The sequence below is a fragment of the Pantherophis guttatus genome, chromosome 12 (assembly GCF_059756535.1).
Source record: "Pantherophis guttatus breed Tessera chromosome 12, ASM5975653v1, whole genome shotgun sequence".
Taxonomy (NCBI): Eukaryota; Metazoa; Chordata; class Lepidosauria; order Squamata; family Colubridae; genus Pantherophis; species Pantherophis guttatus.
In genome coordinates, this window is record NC_142074.1 from 25,959,678 (window position 1) to 25,979,930 (window position 20,253).

A 20,253-nucleotide genomic window follows, 5' to 3' on the forward strand; every position below is an offset into this window, starting at 1 on the left:
GCCACCTCCAGTTTGGGAGGGGCACCGGGGTTTTGTCTTGCCGGCCTCAGCCCAGCTGGCCTCCGTATCCAGCGGAGGAGAATGCTTGAAAGGCACCAGCCCACAATTCTGCCTCTGGTGAGGTGGCATATTCTAAAAATAAAAAACCCCAGAGGCTGCGGAGTTGTTGTTTTTTTTTTTTAAAGGCTCCATTTTCTGCCTCTGTTCTTTGAAAAGAGAGCTGAGGCCTTTGTCCCTCTTGCCGGCTGCTGCCCCCCTGCAACCCCCCCTCTCTTTTTATCTGCTGGCGTTTGCTGGCTGCATATCCTCAGTGTCAAATCTCTGAGCTGAACCAGCTTTCAGCCTCTCTGAGTCTGAGAGGATTTAATGGAGACCTAATGGACTAAAAGCCGAGGGCATAAATAAACCACGGGGAGGGGTCTGTGTGGGGGGGTCTGAAAGCATCCTCCAGTTGGCTGCTCAGGAGCGAGGTTCCAAGAGTCAAGAGAAAGACGCCACCCGTCAACTTCCGCCAGGGAGGAAACCGTGCGAGATTTTAACTTTTGAGAGTTTTTCAGGCCGGAAGTGTTCACTTTAGAGCAGTTTCCTGACTGAAGGATCAATATGCAGACTGCTTACTACTTGGGAAAAAGCAGCTGAAATTCCTGAGAATGCTTCACATCTTTTTCACACGCTCCAAATTCCATTCCTTGCATGCCTGCTCTTAAGAACTGTTCCTGTTTGCAGCTGCAGAGGGCAGCCTAGAGGGACAGAAGTGCCCATTGCTGCCATCTAGTGGTGCATCTAGAATTCTTTAGCAAAATATTAGGAGTAAAGATTGGATTGGACCGGAGCATCCAAGCACCGCCCTGAAACCCATTCTTGGAGGCAGTTGGTGGTAGCTTTCTTCCAAGCTGGTGATTTTGAGCAGGCCAGGAACCTCACCCAAGGAAACCACCGATTGCTGGTCTTCAGTGTGGTGTGACAGAGTTGTTCAGTTGTTGCCATTGCACAGCTTCGTTCAGTTCACATTGAGGGCGCATGAAGGCAGCGTGATTGACGCCCACATGAATTTCTCCCATGTCCAGGTGTTGTAACATCTGCATGTCATCCCACTGGGCTGATCTTCTCTGGATGGAGAAGCTGCAGAGTCAGATTACTTTAGCATTCGGTTGGGACATCCTTCTTTAATAATAATAATATTCATAATAATAATTTTATTGTCACTGTACATGTATACACATTATACCCATACAACAAAATTCACTTAACACCCAAAGACCAGGTCCAACACACATAACAATCCCCAAAAACACCCCCACCCACCCAAAAATTCCCCACCCCTAAACCACCCAAATATCCACACAACAGACCAAGTCATGCTGTCCAACAGCTCACTGATGGTGGCCCTTTAGTTCATTGTTGAGTGCAATTATAGCTCTGGGGAAAAAACTATTCAGAAGACGTGTGGTCTGAGTTTTAATTGTTCTGTATCTTCTGCCAGAAGGCAACAATCCAAAAAGATTGTAAGCAGGATAGGAAGAGTCTCTTAGAATGTTATGCTACTTTCTCAAACAGCGAAATTTGAAGATGTCATCCAGGGCTGGTAGCTGGAGTCCAATGATATTCTGGGCAGTTTTAATGATTCTCTGTAGAGCTTTTTTGTCCGCTACAGAGCTGCTCCCATACCATGCAAGAATGTCGTATGTCAGGACACTCTCGATGGTGCTGCGATAGTAGGACAGAAGGAGATGCTGAGACAGATTTATCTTCCTGAGCATTCTCAGGAAGTACAGCCTACTTTCTAAAGTAGACATTTAAACCATCCTGAAAAGAAGGGGATGGCAAATCACGTCCTCACATTTGTTGAAGGCATCTCCACAGAGGTGACCTTGAAGCCAGCATGAGTTGATGGCAATTTGAAGGAGGTTCAGTCCAACTGAACGAAGAGCAAGTCAAACAGAAGCTAGCCAAGCCAAGAATGAGAAAGACGGCGGCGAGATTGTACTTTTAAATTCTTCTTCTGAAGGATGCCCAGAGCAAGCCTTATGGTTCAATAAGTGAAGCGTGCAAGTATATGGAGTGCAAATAATTTCCAGCTTGCAGCCAGATTAATGGTCTGAGCTCCAGAGCGGACAAGGGACTGCAATTTATTTTATTCTTGTACTCCCGGCTTAGCTCCGTGCCAAGTAAACAATCAGGTGGGCCACCTCACCCAAGGTTTGGCTTTCTTTTCATGGGAAGCTATTCTCCAAAAGTATCAGTGCAAAAAAAAAATAGCAATAGCTTAGACTTATATACCGCTTCAGAGGACTTTACAGCCCTCTCTAAGCATATTGATATTGTATATTACATATTACAGGCTCTGCATATTACAATGTCAGCCTCTTGCCCCCAACAACCTGGGTCCTCATTTTACTGACCTCGGAAGGATGGAAGGCTGAGTCAACCTTGAGCCTGGTGAGACCCAACTGCCAAACTGCTGGCAGCCCGTGATCAGCAGAAGTCGCCTGCAGTGCAAAAGGTGGGATTTCAGGTGGCCCTGGAGACTCCGTCTGCTGGACTCTACTCAGCAAGGTGGGTCCCTGGGTGCGTGGCAGGCCCAGACGTTGTTCTGGACAATGGATTTGTGAGGCTGTAGCAGGGTGGGTATAAGGGCTGGCCTAGAGGCTTGGGGAGGTGTTTTCCTTGGGGAGAATTAGAAGGCAAAAAGGGCAGGCAGGCAGTGCCAACGACTTCCAAGAAAGCGGCATGGACAATGCCAGGGGACACCAAGGGCCGAGCATTTCTTGAAGCCAACTTTGTTCTAAACGGGGTCCCGAATTCCAGGGGAAAGAGAAAACTAAGTAGAACAGGGACACAAAAGCAAGTTTTAGAACAATACCAGGAAGTATTTGCAGGTGCCTCCGTGGGTTATATGTGTTTGTCAACAAAAGGCAACATTTTATTTATTTATTTATTTTATTTGTCAAGAACGTATTAGGTAATAAGGTAAATAGAGGAAACATTAGGACAGGGATGGTAGGCACGCTGGTGCTCTTATGCATGCCCCTTACAGACCTCTTAGGAATGGGGTGAGGTCAGTGGTGGGTTACCCCCGGTTCACACCGGTTCTATAGAACCAGTAGTAAAACTGGTGGGAGGCTCCGCCCACCAACCCTGACGTCATCAAAATGCTTCTGCGCATGCACAGAAGAGTGTGCGCGGCCCCGCTGCGAACCGGTAGTAAAGGTAAGTAGAACCCACCCCTGGGTGAGGCCAACAGTAGACAGCCTTAGGTTAAAATTTGGGGGATTTTGGGATGAAACCACAGAGTCAGGTAGTGCATTCCAGGCATTGACCACTCAGTTGCTGAAGTCACAACCCTGCCCCTTTTCTGGGTGCATCACTGGCCACCATCGTAACCCGTTTGACACATTCCAAGGACAATCCCCGTATATTTTGCCTCTGCCACTGTTGCATGGCTGTGCTCCCCCCCTGCAATTATCACATCCTCTTCCAAAGCAGGCCTTTTTTTAGAAAAGCATATTAAAGGTAGCAAAGAGAATGAAGGGTGGCCACTTCCTGCCCACAAGCTCTCCGAAAGTGTAAGTTACCGAAAAGGAGGAGGAATATCTGTAACAATAGAGGAAGCTGCCCCAACTTCTAAAAGCAGACAAGCATGGTTGGCCAGTGGATGGACAGCCGTTGTGAGTCTTGCTGTCAAAAGGAAAAGGCACCGTACGTCCCGCATCAGGTGTTTGTTTATCAAGGTGGAAGGAACATGCAGCTGGATGGAACCAACAGCAAGAGGCCTGTTCAAACCAGCTCAAGCGTTTCTCCTAAATGACAACAGTTGGTCTTCAGAACGGACAAGGAGATCCACCCAGGGGTGAAATGCTCCTGGTTCGGACCGGATCGCCCGATCCAGTAGCGATGGCGGTGGGTGGTTCGGAGAACCGGTAGTAGAAATCCCACCCTCCCCCCATGCCCAGCTGAGCCGTGCGATCATCAGGTTTGTTTGTTTTTTTACTTTTAAAAACATTTTTCTACAAATGCTTTTAAAAGTAAAAAAAAAAAAGCCTCTGATGATCAGGCAACTCAGCCGGGATCGTCAGAGCCTTTTAAAAGCATTTTTTCTACAACCTCTTTGGTTGCAGAAAAAATGCTTTTAAAAGAAAAAAAAAAGTTGGCCACGCCCACCCAGTCACATTACCCCACTACCAAGCCACACCCACAAAACCCTGTAGTAACAAATTTTACATTTCACCACTGGATCCACCCCTAAACTGAGGAAGGAGGGAGGGAGGGAGGGAAGGAAGGACGGAAGGAAGGAAGGAAGGAAGGAGATGAAGCCTTGTTAACAAATGAAAAATTGACAAATCATCCAGAGAGAACATTACATCTCAGTTGTCAGATACTTCCTTCAGTGTATGTTTCCTTCATTAATGTTAGAGAAGAACGGATGTCGCTGAAGTTGAACTGGCCTGATTTCTACAAAGGGTTGTCCTACTTTATTTATTGTTAAGCCATGTGGCAAATGTGCACATGAGATTTCAAGGAGACGTTGACAAGGCTGGCAGTAGAAAAGTGGCAGTGACTGGGTGTCTGGCAGAGAAAGAGGGCACACCCAGGGGGCCTTCCTAAAGAGGGGCAAGGGGAAGCAGTGGATGCCCACCAAAACGCTTTCAACTTCACAGACCATGATGAGCTGAAAAAGAATCCCTCCCAGTTGGGAGTTGGGTGTCCATCAACGGTGTCAAAAACATCTGGGCAGCTTCTGTTGAAGCCAACATCAACGGAAACACTTTTGAAGCAAAAATCTACTTCCTTCATGGGCACACAGGTGATGCCTGAGTTGATTTGAGTGATCAGAAACGCCAAGGGAGACACATAAATCTTGTTTGGCAGCCATGAGAAGTGAGTTTCCGTGAATAATTATTTGGATGGCTGCATCTCTTCATGAAGACCTTCAACTTGGGCAGGAAAAGAGCCGGTCAGCTGGGAGAGGAGCCAGCGAGTTCGTTTCTCCCAGGGTTTCTCAACTTCAGCCAGTTTAAGACGCGTGGACTTCAACCCCCAGAAATGGCTGGGAGATTCTGGGAATTGAAGTCCACACCTGTTAAAATGGGTAAAGTTGGGAAATATCTGAGAGCAAAAAACCAATAAGGAGAGAACTGAATCAAGACGGAGGATCAAGGGGGATCTTCCTATGATGGGCAGGAGATACAAGAAAGGTGAAAGGAAGATCATCTTCTCCTAGTGCAGGGAAATGTGGAACTGAGGTCCAGAAGATATACGGACCAACCAGAGGTGGGTTTCAACAGGTTCTGACCAGTTCTGGAGAACCGGTAGTGGAAATTTTGAGTAGTTTGGAGAACCGGTAGTAAAAATTCTGACTGGCCCCGCCCCCATCTATTCTCTGCCTCCCAAGTCCCAGCTGATCGGGAGGAAATGGGGATTTTGCAGTAACCTTCCCCTGGATTGGGGAGGGAATGGAGATTTTACAGTATCCTTCCCCTGGAGTAGGGTGGGAATGGAGATTTCGCAGTATCCTTCCCCTGCCATGCCCACAAGCCACACCCACAGAACCGGTAGTAAAAAATTTTGAAACCCACCACTGGGACCAACGTTTCCTCACAGGACTTTAAAAGAAGATAAGAGGAATTCATGGCAGGCCTGGTTCCTAGGAGATGGGACAACGGTTTGAAAACTTGGATTCCACAAGTTGCAAAGTCCACAAGTTGCAAAGGAGCCACGGCCCCTTTGCAACTTGTGGACTTCAACTCCCAGAATTCCAAAAGGGCCGCCGTTCCACACCCTGCCCTAAAGCCTGTGCTTGCAGATGGCTACTCAGATATTCCATTGGCTCCTTGTCACTGTCTGAATAGCGAGTCAGCTGGGGTGCAGCAGCCTTGCCTATCCCAAAGAAAACAGCATTCCTAGCCGGTGATTGCACTAAAAGTGGTGTAGCCTGGGCTGTGTCCCTGGGCTGATTCCCCCATGCCAGATGGACCCAATTTGGGGAAGAACGTCCCATTTGGGGGTCCTGGGCGGTATGTGGAGGATCAGGTCTGATCAGGAGCAAAATCAGCTTCCTAGCAGAGCGATGCGGGGGTGGGTAGGTGGGCATGAAGCTTTCAAGCAGTGGAGCTTCCTCCAAGCAGCAAGAAATGACTTGAAAAACCCCAGGGCAGAACTGAGTCATTGCTAGAAATGGGGCCGTTGGAGAAACATGTGAGATGTCTGAAGACTTCCTTAGGTTGGGTGTCATTTTCCCCTGAGAGGGGCACTGGGTTCGCCTACCAATTCCTTCATGACACCCACCCCCACCCACCCAATTCCCCGCCTGCAGATGGAAAGCTGAGGTGTGTGTGTGTGTGTGTGTGTGTGTGTGTGTGTGTGCTAACTTTGCAACCATTTCCAGGAGTTTGAGAAAAAAGGGGGCAGCCGGAAATTTGAGAGGAAGTGAGCGAGGCGAGGGGGGAGCAGAGAAGGTGGCTGGCATTTTTGTGGGTCTCGTGGTCCTTTCCGGCCCGCTGAGCTTCCTGTGAGAAAGGCAGCCATTAGCAGGGGAGTTTTGCGGCCTCTTCTCTCGCAGGGAGGCGGGCAGGACAAGCCTTGGCTACGCGCTTTGGTTTGCTTGCCAGGCGTTGGACAGATGGCAGCACTGGGTGTCTGCCAACCAAGCGAGCTACATCTTTATGAAATCCTCTCTTTGGCTCCTCCACCAACCGGCTGCTTGGGAGGAACCTGTGAGCAGGGAAGGCCGGCCGAGAAGATGCTCCTTCCTTCTTCCGGACCATTTAACTGAGCAGCTGGGGAAGCAAAGGCTGCTTGGCACACACACACACACACACACACTCCCCCCTCCCTCCCTGAAGGAGGCATCAGAGAATCCCCAAGGAGTTTGAGGCTTCTTTTTAAAAGGCTTCACTGATTCACCAATGTTAAAAACTTAATAAACGCGTGCTAAAACGGAATAACGCAAGGACTGTTCAGAATACCCAGCACCCTGGATGGCAGCTCTCTCTCACACGTACTGCTTGTGTTTCCTTTCTCCGCAATGCAATGTGCAACTCACAGGTTTGAATCCTGAGACGCTGCAGACGTTGTGTGAGGTTTTGTTTTACTATTACTATTATTATTTTGCAAGTGTTCTGGAGCAGAACAGCTGGCAGGAAAAAAAGGCTCAGAAGAGGGTTGGCAGCTGCTGCCCCCTGGTGGCGGCTCACAGGCAATGACCGATCCCTGCTTAGGATGGTGGGGTGGGGGCAGAGGCAGGTGGGCTGTCCCAGTTGCTAAAGTGGCATGGCTCTCAAACCAAGGTAAGAACGGAGCACCAGGTTTAGTGCAGTCGGGAGGAAGAGCTTGTGGTTCTGCTGAAAGGAAAGCAGAAACGGAAGGGCCTGATGGAGGAGGGGAGGTCCAAGACTGAGCTGTGAGGAGGCCATTCTGCACCCACCAGGAGAAAGCCTGGTCCGTGCATCAGACTCAGGGCTGGACCCTCTCCTCACTCTCAGCCAAGGGAGACAAGATGGGAGATGGAGGCAAGGAAGCTGCAGGTGAAGAAAAATTCAGCATCACCTGTTGCCCACAAGAAAGCTGGCTAAAGGCACGGTACAAAACAAACCAGCTTTAAGAAGGAAGCCCTCGGTTATTTTGACAAGAATCACCCCACTCATTCAGATTCTAAAATGGCTTTATTCCTTCTAAGAATAAAGTCTGCTAAAATTTGACCCACTCCTCCAAGTATAGGCATCCGGGAGACACGGTGATGAGGTCAGACATCCCGACTTCCTCACCCCCAATGAGATTTATGTAAATGGCACCATTTAAATCATTTGCAGAAGGACTGCATGATAAGAGGTGATGTCATCACCCCAATCCTGTGGATGTGGGTGCCTCAAAACAGGTCTGAAAAAGTGCTTTCCAGGCCAAACACAGAAAGAAACAAGCAACCGTTGGAATTCTGGGTTCAGTTGAGTCACAAGGGTGACCCTGGGTGGTAACCAAGGACTTCCCTTCCCATCCACGTGAGGCCATGAAGAGGCAGAGATGCAGATACCAGATGCTGAGGAAAAAGCCTTCTCCGGGGGAGGACCAAGAGCTGGAGATCTTCCTCAGCAGGTGCCTTTAGACTTGGCCTATGGAGACACTGCTCAGGTGAAGGAAGGACCTCTGGAGGTCACCATCTCCATTGAGAAGACTCCTCCTAAGCTGCAGTTGGTGAGGGACCTCCCCAGGTAGTCCCAGGCAATTGGTGGCCTTGGAGGGCTGACCTCTTTCCAGCTTTGGCCTGGTCCCGTCGAGGAAGAGGCTTACGGCAGAGTGACCATCCGGCTGATGTTGCGTTCTGCTGAAAAATGGCATTTGTGCCTCAGTCCAGAGAATCGCTCGTTCAGGGTCACGCTGGTCTAAAGAAGAAAGACACAAAGGGTGCCAAGTTGTGTTTGTAGAGAGAAGCTAAGAGGAAACTCCCCGGATAGGAGCCAGATGTGCGTGTAGGATCCCTCCCTGAATGGGAATTAGCTTCGTCCGACCATCCCCATCTTCGGGTTCTTCAACTCCCAGAATCCTTTGCTGGGGAGGCTCCAGGTGGAGAAGCCTGGTTTAAAATTTTGAGACCAGACCACCTGTCTGATCCAGTTCCTTCTTCACTAAGTTGCATGATCTTGCTGGAGTAGGGGAACATTTAGGCAGCTCCAGGAGGAAAAGATCACCAAAGGTGCCTGTGATCTGGCTGGGAAACCTACACTGCTCCTTCCTTTTGCTGCGGAAGGTCACATCATCCATCTCCATCAAGCATCTGATGACAGGACTGTCAGTCTCATGGCCCCCATCTCAACCTCCCCCCATCGCTTAACCCCCCAAATACCTGATTTGGATCTCAAAAGAGGGCTGTGAAAATATCTACAGACCCCTCACATCCTGGACATCAACTGTTTCAACTCCTACCCTGAAAACGACGCTACAGAGCATTGCACACCAGAACAACTAGACACAAGGACAGTTTTTTCCTGAATGCCATCACTCTGCTAAACAAATAATTCCCTCAACACTGTCAAACTATTTACTAAGTCTGCGCTACTATTAATCTTCTCATCGTTTCCACCACCCATCTCCTTCCACTAATGACTGTATGACTGTAACTTTGTTGCTGATTGCTTATTTGTACCCTATGACTATCATTAAGTGTTGTACCTTATGATTCTTGATGAATGTATCTTTTCTTTTATGTACACTGAGAGCGTATGCACCAAGACAAATTCCTTGTGTGTCCAATCACACTTGGCCAATAAAGAATTCTATTCTATTCTATTCATCTGGGGGAAAACATAGAAGGGCGCCTAGCCCCCTCTTTCCTTTCGCTCCAAAGCTCCCTGGAGGTCCTGAGGGGTCCCCAGCGGGTCATTTCTGGCCTGGGGGAATTCTCTACCTGGTTAGCCATAGCCCGGAAGTTGAATCTTAGCATCACTCCTCTCGGCTGCCAGCGGAGCTGCGGGTTCTGGCTGTTCCGCCTTCTCAGGAAGGGGCGCTTCGGTCCTGGCCTGCAAAAGAGCCACACAGTTCTGGGAGCTGGAAGTCCTCCACACACCTCCAAGTTGCCAAAGCTGAGAAACTCTGGGCTGGGGAGATGTAGAAAAAAGAGGCCCTCCGACTTGGTGGTTAATCTGGTCTTTCAAAATCTTATTTATTCATTAGACTTGTGTGCCACCTAAAATCCAAGCCACGTGGTTCTTTTTTCACCTGCTGACACACCAAGGGGTTGCCCAGTGGTATCAAGGGTGATGAGCATTTTCAGAGAGGTAAACCCCTGGTCTATGTGGGTCGCAAGACCCCTTTGGTGTCTCCTTTGCTTGCAGGGGAACATTCCTCCTGCGGATCGTCCCAAAGGTGCTTTTTCAAAAGGCAACTTGGACTTTGCTTTTCCTTGAAGACATTTCTCTTCTCATCCAAGCACCTTCTTCTGTTCTGACTGAATGAACGGGAGAGAAAGGAAGGATTCTATAGTCCATTCCCCACCATACAGTCAGAACTGAAGAAGCTTCCTGGATGAGAAGAGAAACATCTTCAAGGAAAAACAAAGTCCAGTTGCCTCTTGAAAAAGCATCGTTGGGACAACCATGACCTGGAGTATTGGGAATCTCCACAGACATCCTCCTGCAGATCTCAGAGACAAAGCTACTAGTCCAAGACTCACAGTCCCGGGGTCCTGAAATCAGGGGTGAAACCCAGCAGGTTCTGACAGGTTCTGGAGAACCGGTAGCGGAAATTTTGAGCAGTTTGGAGAACCAGCAAATACCACCTCTGGCTCGCCCCAGAGTGGGGTGGGAATGGAGATTTTGTAATATCCTTCCCCCAGGAGTGGGGAGGGAATGGGAATTTTGCAGTATTCTTCCCCTGCCACGCTCACCAAGCCACACCACACCACACCACGGCCACCAAGCCACGCCCACAGAACCGGTAGTAAAAAAATTTGGATTTCACCACTGCCTGAAATCCAAGTGTCTTAAGGAAGAAACATACCCCTGGGGGTGGCCAGCCTGGGGGTTGGACACCGAGACTGTCAGGACAGCTCCGGAACTGGGCTGCGTTCTCCATCTGCCAGAAGAACAAAGCCATCATCAATCCATGGAGACAATGAATAAGCTGAACAAGGTCTCTTCTTTGCTATTTATTTACCTTCTCACCCGTGTAACTCTCTGCTCCATCTTGGACTTGATTTGCTGTTGGAGAAACAGGAAGGACAAGCATTAAAAAAACCGAAAGCGAAGCGCTTACAGGAGACAGTTTGTTAAATGGCTTAAAACAGGAAGGTTTCCAGGTGCCGTGCCAGTTTGGGATTAGAATTAGACAAATGTTGGGGAAAAATGCATGGATGGATGCAGATTCATTGTTCAAAGGCAGCTTCCTGTGAAACAGGAATTGTGGGAGATGCAGGTCAGAGCAGCATTTCTAAAACAATGATAGAACTTGGACCACTGGTGAAATCCAATTTTTTTTACTACTGGTTCTGTGGGCGTGGCTTGGTGGGCATGTCAGGGGAAGGATACTGCAAAATCTCCATTCCCTCCCCACTCTGGGGTCAGCCAGAGGTGGTATTTGCCGGTTCTCCGAACTGCTCAAAATTTCCGCTACCGGTTCTCCAGAACCCATCAGAACCTGCTGGATTTCACCCCTGACATGGACCCCATTCACACTTTTCTGAATGCTTCTAGCAGAGAAGGGAAAGAAAAAAACCAGCGGTAACCACAGGCAGCTGGTTACACCTCAACTCCTCATCTTTAAAATGGATAGATAACAGAGATCGGAGTTTCACAGTTACTGCAGGACGTGAAGGAAGATAAAAGATGCCAGTGGGAAAAATGCAAATGAAAGGAAACTGACCCGTTGGTTGAAGTTGAATTTGACCTGGTTCTGGCGGAAGGCTCGTCCTTGATTTAATCGGAAGGGTCTGCAATTGGCGGAAAGAAAAAGGTCTCCAGTTAAATTCAGCCGACAATGCTGTTCCCAACTCCTGTCATCTGAACTGGAGCGTGGACAGAGTTTGTTATTTGAGATTCCCAAGTTTGGGGGTACACGGACGTAGTCCTTGGACCTTCAACCGGGGCCTCACATTTGCCCTCTCCCCCAACTCCTCACCCTCGTGAAAACTCGATCGTGTTTAAACCCACCGACCTCCGAAATGTTGTCCCTGCTGTTCGGAAAGCTTTGGCTCTTGCGGGTGCTTTTGGCTGAGAGTCTTGGGGGGCTCCATCACCGCTCCTGCCTGCGGGGCCTGTCCCTGGCTTGTCCTGGAAAAGATGCCCAGCAACTCACCTCGGCAGCTTTGGCCTCTGCAGGGCTGGCCTTTGTCGATTTGGAGCCCCTTGGAGGGGGAGGGGAGGAAGGAGGGTCTGCTCCTACCTGCTGGGCAAAGGCTGGCCGGTTGAGGGGGCTCCTGCCCTGCATCTGCCCCGCTGCTCTTGGGCCTGGGGTGCTCATCCTGCTCCAGAAAGGCTTCCTGGCCCAGGGTGGCTTCCTAAATCCTTTGGGAAATCTGCTAGAGCCTAAGGAAACAAACCCCGCCCCTTTTGATTTGAGTTCCTGGGTAGAAGGTCTAGTGCGGGTGTCAGCAACCTGCGGCTCTGGAGCCACATGCGGCTCTTTGGGCCCTCTGCTGTGGCTCCCTGTCAGGTGATCCCACCACTGGCTGGCCCTCCCCCTCCCAGCCACCCCTTGCCTGGCCTGAGAAGGTAAGAACGGCGGCAGTGGATGGAGAAGCGGCCAGGGCAGAGACAGAGAGATACAGAGAGAGGGGGGGAGAGAGAGATACAGAGAGAGAAGGAGAGAGAAGGAGAGAGGGAGGTAGGGGAGAGAAAGAGATGTGAAATGGGTTTTGTGGTTCCTGGTGTTTTTTAACAACTGGTTCTCTGCCCTAATGACCAGCTGGGTAGACGTGGCTAGGGGGGTGTCATGTGACTGGTGAAAGTGAGTGACATGAGTTGGCCACGCCCACCCAGGTTTTGTGGCTCCTGGTGTTTTCTTTTCTGTGGGAAACCGGTCCAAATGGCTCTTTGAGTGCAGACCCCTGGTCTAGTGGAATTCATCTACACACACCCCACACCCTTGGCAGGAATTGCTCCAGACCCCAAGACTTTCTCCTTCTTTTTAATGCAACCAGGTTGCTGTCATCCACAGGCCGTTTTTTAAAATGAGGTATTTCCCAAACTGAGACCTTTAATACCTGCCAAGCCCACCCAAAATTCATTGAATCCAGGTGCCCCAAGGGGAGCCCCCTAACGCAGTCTGGGTACAGTTGCAACCTCCTGGCAATGCTCCCCAGCATCCCTCTGCTCCAGAAGGGGGGGTATTCTTTGCCGGCACTTTTGAAGCAGATTTTAACCCTTCACCAGCAGGGCACCAGATTGGGGAGACCTCTCTCCAAAGAGCGAAGGGCACAAGCCCCCTTGGCTGGCCCTCTCCTTCACCAGTCCCTTCCACCCACCTGGCAGGGTTGGTGGTCCCCAGTTCTGGAATCGAGGCCTCCTGTTGCCAGAGACTGGGTTCCGGGTCTTCAGCTGGGGCCGCCAGGGTTTCCGGTTCGGTTGGGCCTTCTGGTTACGCTTGATGATGTCATCTAAAGAGGGCAGAGACGCAGATGCCCAAACTTTCCTTGGCACTCACAAGGCAGCTCAATAGACAAAACGCCCAGACAGAGAGGTAAGGCAGGTTGCAAGGGGTCCATTACCATACTGGTAAATTTTGTTCTTTGGTTAAGGACAAACAAGGACCCTGGCCAGAAGCAAGATCGGACATTGTACCCCAAATATTTGGAAGGGGGGCAGCAGTTTCCTTGCCTATGAAACTGCCAGCATAAGGAAGCTTAACCCTTTCCAGGGCAGCGGTGGTAAGGGGAGAGAGGTGCTTGCAAAACAGCTCCGGCAGCTGGGAGATATTTCCAGCCGGCTGACTTCAGGAGGGCTAGGATGGTGCCCAGCAGAGCCCGTGCCAGGGAAATGCTTGGCACCGCGGCTCATCCCTCTCCAGAGAGGCGCTGGCAGGGCGCCGGTTCTATTTCTGGCCATGGGCGCTTGGGAGGGGGAGGGGAAGGAGGAGGCGCAGCAGGGGTCCCAGGAGCCCCTTTGAGGAGCTGTGGGGGGGGGGAGAGACCGAAGGCAGCCTGGAGGGGTCTGGAAGAGGCAGAAAAGTGAGAACAGCCGACCCGGGGTGGGGGGGGGGTGAAGTCTCTGTTTTCGGGATGGGGGTTGGCTTTGCCCAACAGGTTAACAGCATGGACCAGGAAGAGGGTTTGGGGGATCCGGAGCACCGCGAGAACCAACTTTTTTTGACTCTCGGACGCCCCCCGCCCCGCCCCAGGGGCCCCCCTGGCTACTGAAGGGCAGTCGGAGGGCGCTTTAGCGGCGGCTGCCCCCCTTCCCCCCTCCCGATCCTGTCTCCAAATGAGGCGCAGCCCCCGACCCTTCCCCGGGAGCCCACATCTCACCCAGGGACAGGTCGATCTCCTCGCGGGGGGCGGCGGCCGCGCCCGGCTCCTGCTGCCCGATGCCCGGCACCTCCATGGCTGGCGACGGACGGGGCAGAGGGCCGGCCTAACCGCCGTGGGGCATCCCAGCCCCCGCCCCCTCCCCGCCCCCGGGGGTCGCCCGCCTGGCCGCTCGGAGCCGCCTCGTCCCGGCCCGGAGAGCGCAAAGCCAGGCGAGCAGCCGCGGACGGAGCGGGCTCCTTCCTTCCTCCGGCTCCCTTCCAGCCCTCTTCCATTCAGCTCCCTTGGATGAAGGGGGGGCAGCCCCCAGAACCGCGGCCAAGGTGCCTCCCCTCCGGCTGAAGGCTCGCCCCCCTCGAGTGGCCTGGGGGCTTCCTGCCGGTCCCCCCCCCCGCCCCCAGGAGTGGAGCCCAGGCTGTCCTGCCATGGCAGAAGCCAAGAAGTTGCTGACGGGGATCGCGCCCCTTCCTCTGCTAGAGGGGGGGAGGGAGAAGGCAGGCGCTGCAGCTGGTGCAATGGGGGCTCCCCCATTTGAGGAGCAGCAGCCCCCACCCACCCGCTCCCCCTCCCACCAAAGGGAACTCCGGGTGGACGACGGCCCCACCTGTCCTTCCACCGATCGCCCAGCTCCCAGGGAGAAAGGAAGCACCGCCAAGCTCCCAGGTTAAAAACGTCGTCACCTTTATTCATTTCATTTTCCAAATTGTGGCCACGGTCCCCCTTCAAGCAGACACCAAATCTCCCTGCCCCACCCGGGTGTTAGAGACCCGAAGTGCCTTCGTCCCTCCAGAAGAGACTGAGGCGGCCAGCCCCCATCTCCCCCATCCTCAGGGCACGATGCGCATCTGGGAGTTGGGCTCCTCCAGCTTGAAGAAGGGGAAGATCCTCTCGCCCAGGAAGACGGCGTAGGAGAGCAGCGCCACCGGCTCCCGGGTTGCCACATCGAAGAAATGGACGGTGCCGCCCTCGTAGTCCAGGTAGAGGCGGAAGCGGCAGGTGCCGGACTTGGGCTCGGTGGCGGGCAAGTGCTCGGGCAGCAGCGCCCAGATGCCCTCGTCCTCAGAGATGGTCACCGGCCCCTTCCTGCAAACCGAGTCCTTCATCACCCCGAAGGCCCAGCCCTGGCCGCTCGAGGTCACCTCCACCTGCCAGCAGTGCCGTCCCGCCCCAAACCCCTTCTCCGCCAGGATGCAGGGCGTGGTGTCGAAGGCCCGGCGGCCGGGGAGCAGGCCGCTGGGGGTGGCGTCGTGGGTCACGATCTTCTTGGAGGCGGACAGCAGCAGGTGGGGATGAGCGGTCAGGCGGTCCATGGTCACGTCGGCTTCGGGAGGAGGAGGAGAGACACACGGGTCAGAAAGGGCAAGGGGAACAGCCTCGTGGGGTGGGGTGGGGCAAGTTGACACCCCCCACCACCACCACTAAGGGAGCTAAATCCTAATCTCTCCAGCTTTGCTCCGATGGCTGGGAGTGCTGGGAGTTGTAGTCCAGGTATCCCTGGAGAGGCATTGGCTTTTGTCCCACAAGACAGGCTAGGAAGCCTTGGCCCGTGGGGGGCAACCTTTATTCCCCATCCGGAAGCCAGCAGGCATGGCAGGAGGAAGGGGCCCTCCCCTCTGCACTTGGGGGCTGCTTAAGTCCACAAGGTCTTAAAGTTGACAAGTTGAAGACCCCTGATTTAGCCAATTAAATGATGGTGGGTCCACTTTCCCCACCCTCAACCCTTCCAAGGACTCACCTCTTTCCGTCAGGGACACCAGTGGAAGGGCATCTGGAGAGACAGACAAGAGAAATAGAAAGATGGTATTTTGGGGGGGAAATGGCAAGAAATGCAGAGACCTGCCATTCCCTCTAGTTCAGGGGTCTGCAGCCTTAAACACTCTAAGAGCCATTTGGACTTGTTTCCCACAGAAAAGAAAACACCGGGAGCCACAAAACCCTTTCTATGATTGCCTATTTCTTGAGCGGCCACAAAACTAGCATATGTAGTTGAATTAAACATTCTGTTTTTCTTCTGAAACTTTTTCTTTTCTTGGATTTATCCATGGTTGGCCTACTGGGGGTTGAAAAGCTCAATAAATTGCATGCTGGCAAGTGTCGCACATTGGTGGTTGTGATACATATTTTGAATGGCAAGGAGCCGCAGCAGAGGGATGAAAGGGCCACATGCGGCTCCAGAGCCGCAGGTTGCTGACTCCTGCTCCAATTAGTATGGAGAGGAAAAAATGCTCTTTGGACAGCAGTTTGCACACAAGCCTACTATTGGCTAATCACCTGGGGAGGGGGGTCCCTACCCAGAATTCCCCCCTTTTGCTTTTTTTTCTTGCACAGCTCAAAGGCACCACCCTCCGGCTGGCCTGGCCAAGGGTTGTCAGTTATTCAACACTCCCCCCCCCCAAGTCACTCTGACAAGAGCGGCCACCTTTACATACACAAAACACCACAAATGTCCCTGGATCTGTCCATCTCAGCCTGTTTTACCACAACCCAAGCAATCGCGGCTTATTCAACAGATTACAATTTAGCAAAACCCTTGGATGGGGTCCCTCTCAATCATGCATTACAAACACATTTGCTCGTGGGGCTTGGGAGATCCAAGCATGAAGGTACAGCCCTTGCCCAATAAATTCTGGGGGTGCAGCAAAGCACCCCAAGTGGCTCTTTGCCCAATGGTTAGAGCCTGCACTTAACTAAACCTCACTGCCCTGATTCACACCTTCCCTCAAATTCCTTCGATTTTGCACTCTGCTTCGTGGTATTTGCTTAGCAGGACTTTCTTTGTCCTCCTGGCTTCCAAAACGGCTCCAGAGCAAATCCTTACCTTTGCACCTCTTCAACGTATTGTGCACAAAAAGACTTCTGAGGGAGAGATCCCACATTTTCTCTTTGAAGGGAGGGAAGATTCCTTCGGGAAACTGAGCCAGAAGTTCTTTGCACCTAGAAACACCCAGCAGGGAAAGGATTATCTGCCTGCCAGAGTGGGCAGGAAACCTTCAGGACTCGGGGAACAGCAGGCGGATTGTAGAATTTCCCTGCCCACGAGTGTGCAAGCAATCTTTCTATCTAGAGCAAAGGGAGAAATAAATAAGGTGCCTCAAGAATAGTCAGATTTGGGAAGGAGCCCAGCTTTAAGAGAAGAACCGGAAAAATCGAGTTGGTAGATTCTCATGCATTGCACTAAATCAGGGGTTCTCTACCCTAATGACCGGCTGGGTAGGCGTGACTGGGGGGGGGTCATATGACTGGTGGAAGTGAGTGACATTGAGTTGGCCATGCCCACCCAGGTTTTGTGGGTCTGCGAGGGGGAAAATTTTAACGTACCTGGCCATCACCTCTTTGATATCCTGGAAGGAAAGACAGGAAAGTCATCAGCTGTAAAACAGGCATAATAGCAAGGGCAAGCAAGGCCCATCCTCCCTTTTGATCAAAAGCAGGGCTATCCTCCAACCTTGGCCACTTGAAGTCCTGTGGACTTCAGCTCCCAGAATTCCCCACCAGCGTGGCTGCTCAGGAATTCTGGGAGGCCACAAGTCTTCAAGTGGCCAAAGATGGACACCCTGGCATTGAAGGGCTCGGAATCCTTTTTTTCCCAAGGTTTTCAGATCCGTTGGGCTTGGAATGGAATTCTCGCTCAATACAGAGGAGCAAAACAAGTCCACAGAAAGCTGGAGGCTAGGCCTGGCTCTCCCACCACCACCACCACCACCCAGGCAGGGGGTTGCTCATCCCTGAACCTCATTCGTTTGGGTTTGGTTTTTTTTTTACTACTGGTTCTGTGGGCGTGGCTTGGTGGGCGTGACAGGGGAAGGATACTGCAAAATCCCCATTCCCTCCCCACTCTGGGGCCAGCCAGAAGTGGTTTTTGCCGGTTCTCCGAACTACTCAAAATTTCCGCTACTGGTTCTCCAGAACCTGTCAGAACCTGCTGAATAGCACCCCTGCCGCCCCACCCCGCTTCCTGGAGGCTCCCGACCAGCCTACCTTCAGGAATTCATAAGCGGGTTCTTCAAATTTCCTCTCCAGCTCCTTCGCGAAGGCCCGGACTTCGTGGTGGTTCTTGGCCAGGATGGCCAGCTCTTGCTCCATCTCTTCATTGATCCATTTGGCTGCCCTCATCTGGTCCAGCTGAACCGTCTTCACCATCTCATACATCTCCTTATATCCCGAGCTAAACTTCTGATTGTCACGGTCCATAAGTTTCTAAAAATAACCCCAAACCATCTTAAGGAAGGAGACCCCCCCTGAAAAGGCAGCCCTGGCTCCTCCCCAGAGAGAAGCCAAGCAAGACTCTACCTCCAGGTTTTCTTTTTCCATTTTCACATCTAAAAAGCTGTCTCGGATGTGGGCCTTCTGGATTTTCAGAAGGTCCAGAAACACTCGGACTTCGGTCTGGAAGAAAGAAGCTGTCATTGCAACTGGAGACCAGGTGCTGCTTTTGATCTGGGAGAGATGCAGAGCTAGGCCCCTCCCAGCCCTGGTTTTTTCGTTTTTTTTTTTTTTTTGGTGGCCCTGGCAAAGCTACCATCAGGCCAGAGGAAGGTAGTTGAGTTGGCTGCACCTAAATTCCAGTCTGGAGACAAACAACCTCCTCAGTTAATGCCTGCACCTGAGTGCAGGTAACTTCTACATGGGGCAAAGTTTTAGTACATCCCTTCACCCTGTGAAGTTGCTGGGCTTACTGGCTGCTGCCCTCTGAGCAAACATGAGCTACTTCTGTGTAGCTGAAACAGGACCACAGTACATCCCAAGGCAGGGGTCTCCAACCTTGGCAGCTTTAAGCCTGGCGGACTTCAACTCCCAGAATTCTTTGCTAGCTGGGGAATTCTGGGAGTTCAATTCCTCCAGGCTTAAAGTTGCCAAGGTTGGAGACCCCTGTCCCAAGGCATAACATGGTTTGTTCGTTGCCTTAACAGGTTGTCCATCAACTCAACCCACATGGCTTATTAAACTCACCAGGGTTAAGCAAACCTTATCTTAATCCAACAGGTGACAGCTCATTTTTGCTGGAGTCACAGGAGCCACACAGGCTCAGGTCAGCCTCCCAAGCCCACCGCCTGTGGGAATCAGGTTTCTTTGAAAGAAGGCTTGTTCGCCTCACCTGAAGCCAGAGGAGACCTTCCCTACCTTGGCAGTTTGGGCTGCCCCTTCCAGAGAAGCAAGGACGTGGTCCGTGTGATCCTGGGACTTCCGACACTCGGCGCAGAGGAGAGCCTGGTCATTCTGGCAAAAGACAATCAACAGCTGCTTGTGGGCCTCGCAAACTCCCCGGCTGGGTTTCTTCAACACTCCCTTCTCTTGCAGCTTTCTGATTAGCCAGGCAACGTTGCCCAGTTGCCTGTTGGCCGTCAGGGTCACGTTATCGAAACTCTGCTGGCACTGAGGGCAAACCACGTTGCTCTGAGCCCCTCCCCAGTGCTTCTGGATGCAAGTGTGGCAGTAGTTATGGCCACAGGTTAAAGTCACTGGGTCGTGGAAGACATTCATGCATAAAGTACAGGTAGCTGCATCAGGAAGGTATTCTGAGATCTTTCCCGTATCCATTGTGCCTTCCCCAAAAATGCCCCCAACCCTGTTTCTCAAAAATGGGTCAGGCTGCTTCCTTATAACTCCCCCACCAAATAAATAAGAGCCTTTGGTGATTTCCTCTCTGCCAATGAGCTCCTAATTATTTGGTTAAGCCCCTCCTGGATCTCTCCAGGACTGGTCCTGCTGGGAGAAGAATCACCCTGCAGCCTTAGGTCTGCGTCCTCTGGGGGGAGTTGAGTTTTCATGAGCCCCTTTTATTGTAGGTTGGAGCTGGACAGGGAGAAACATTCATTTCAGCCTCCTGGCCTTTTCTCCCAACAAAGGTCCTCTCTGGGTTTCTGCAGCTGAGTCTCTCCAGGTTTCTCTCAAAGCCCCTTTTGAGTTCTGCGTTTGGAACAGGCCCCGTTTCCGGTCCTTTAACAGCAGCAAAAAAACAGGTGAAGGGCCTTGGCCTGGAGGGAAGTTAGAAGAACAGCTCACCTGCTTCAGGTATGGGACCCCCTGCTCCTAAAGGTACAGAGATTTGCAAGGAGGGGAGCTGGAGACCAGGGTCTTCCCACCTGCTGCCACCCCTCATAATTAGCCCTACAGAATTTCTCAGCTATTATGGCCATCAGATTTTGGTTTCAATTCAACCTGGAGTGAAGCCAAGAAAAACCTCTTGGGGGTCCCAGAGTTGACCCAGTGAAGTTTAAGCAGTTTCTAGCAGGGGTGAAATCCAGCAGGTTCTGACAGGTTCTGCAGAACTGATAGCAGAAAGTTTGAGCAGTTCGGAGAACCAG

General features: G+C 51.8%; 2 protein-coding genes across 3 annotated transcripts; both read right to left on the reverse strand.

Moving 5' to 3' along the window:
- Positions 1 to 7,642: 7,642 nt before the first annotated feature.
- LOC117679608 (UAP56-interacting factor-like) lies at positions 7,643 to 14,110 on the reverse strand. Of its 2 annotated transcripts, XM_034441688.2 has the most exons (10): positions 13,949 to 14,110; positions 12,950 to 13,081; positions 11,869 to 12,011; positions 11,641 to 11,756; positions 11,350 to 11,416; positions 10,645 to 10,688; positions 10,489 to 10,563; positions 9,398 to 9,509; positions 8,241 to 8,375; positions 7,976 to 8,105 (listed from the first exon to the last, which is right to left on the reverse strand). In XM_034441688.2, exons 1-9 carry the CDS (start codon positions 14,022 to 14,024, stop codon positions 8,280 to 8,282), a joined length of 861 nt encoding a protein of 286 aa, XP_034297579.2. In that variant the 5' UTR covers positions 14,025 to 14,110; the 3' UTR covers positions 7,976 to 8,105; positions 8,241 to 8,279. The 2 variants fall into 2 exon arrangements, with proteins under 2 accessions (XP_034297578.2, XP_034297579.2); XM_034441687.2 differs by having other exon boundaries at positions 7,643 to 8,375; positions 13,949 to 14,109.
- Positions 14,111 to 14,605: 495 nt separating this feature from the next.
- Positions 14,606 to 19,486, reverse strand: LOC117679556 (zinc finger protein RFP-like). Its single transcript, XM_087877671.1, has 7 exons — positions 19,070 to 19,486; positions 18,239 to 18,334; positions 17,927 to 18,145; positions 17,267 to 17,289; positions 16,767 to 16,882; positions 15,684 to 15,716; positions 14,606 to 15,269 (listed from the first exon to the last, which is right to left on the reverse strand). Exons 1-7 carry the CDS (start codon positions 19,484 to 19,486, stop codon positions 14,776 to 14,778), a joined length of 1,398 nt encoding a protein of 465 aa, XP_087733797.1. The 3' UTR covers positions 14,606 to 14,775.
- Positions 19,487 to 20,253: the final 767 nt, after the last annotated feature.

Bases quoted from the DNA above. Each gene is read 5' to 3' on its own strand.
- LOC117679608 (XM_034441687.2), bottom strand. From the start codon at position 14,024: ATGGAGGTGCCGGGCATCGGGCAGCAGGAGCCGGGCGCGGCCGCCGCC. The intron at 11,757-11,868 runs GTAGGAGCAGAC...CATCTTTTCCAG, and splicing joins GGCCAGCCTTTGCCCAGCAG to GACAAGCCAGGGACAGGCCC. The intron at 8,376-9,397 runs GTAGAGAATTCC...TTTCTTCTTTAG, and splicing joins TCCGGGCTATGGCTAACCAG to ACCAGCGTGACCCTGAACGA.
- LOC117679556 (XM_087877671.1), bottom strand. From the start codon at position 19,486: ATGGATACGGGAAAGATCTCAGAATACCTTCCTGATGCAGCTACCTGT. The intron at 18,335-19,069 runs GTAGGGAAGGTC...TCTTTCTTCCAG, and splicing joins GGGCAGCCCAAACTGCCAAG to ACCGAAGTCCGAGTGTTTCT. The intron at 15,717-16,766 runs GTAAGGATTTGC...CTGTCTCTCCAG, and splicing joins TACGTTGAAGAGGTGCAAAG to ATGCCCTTCCACTGGTGTCC.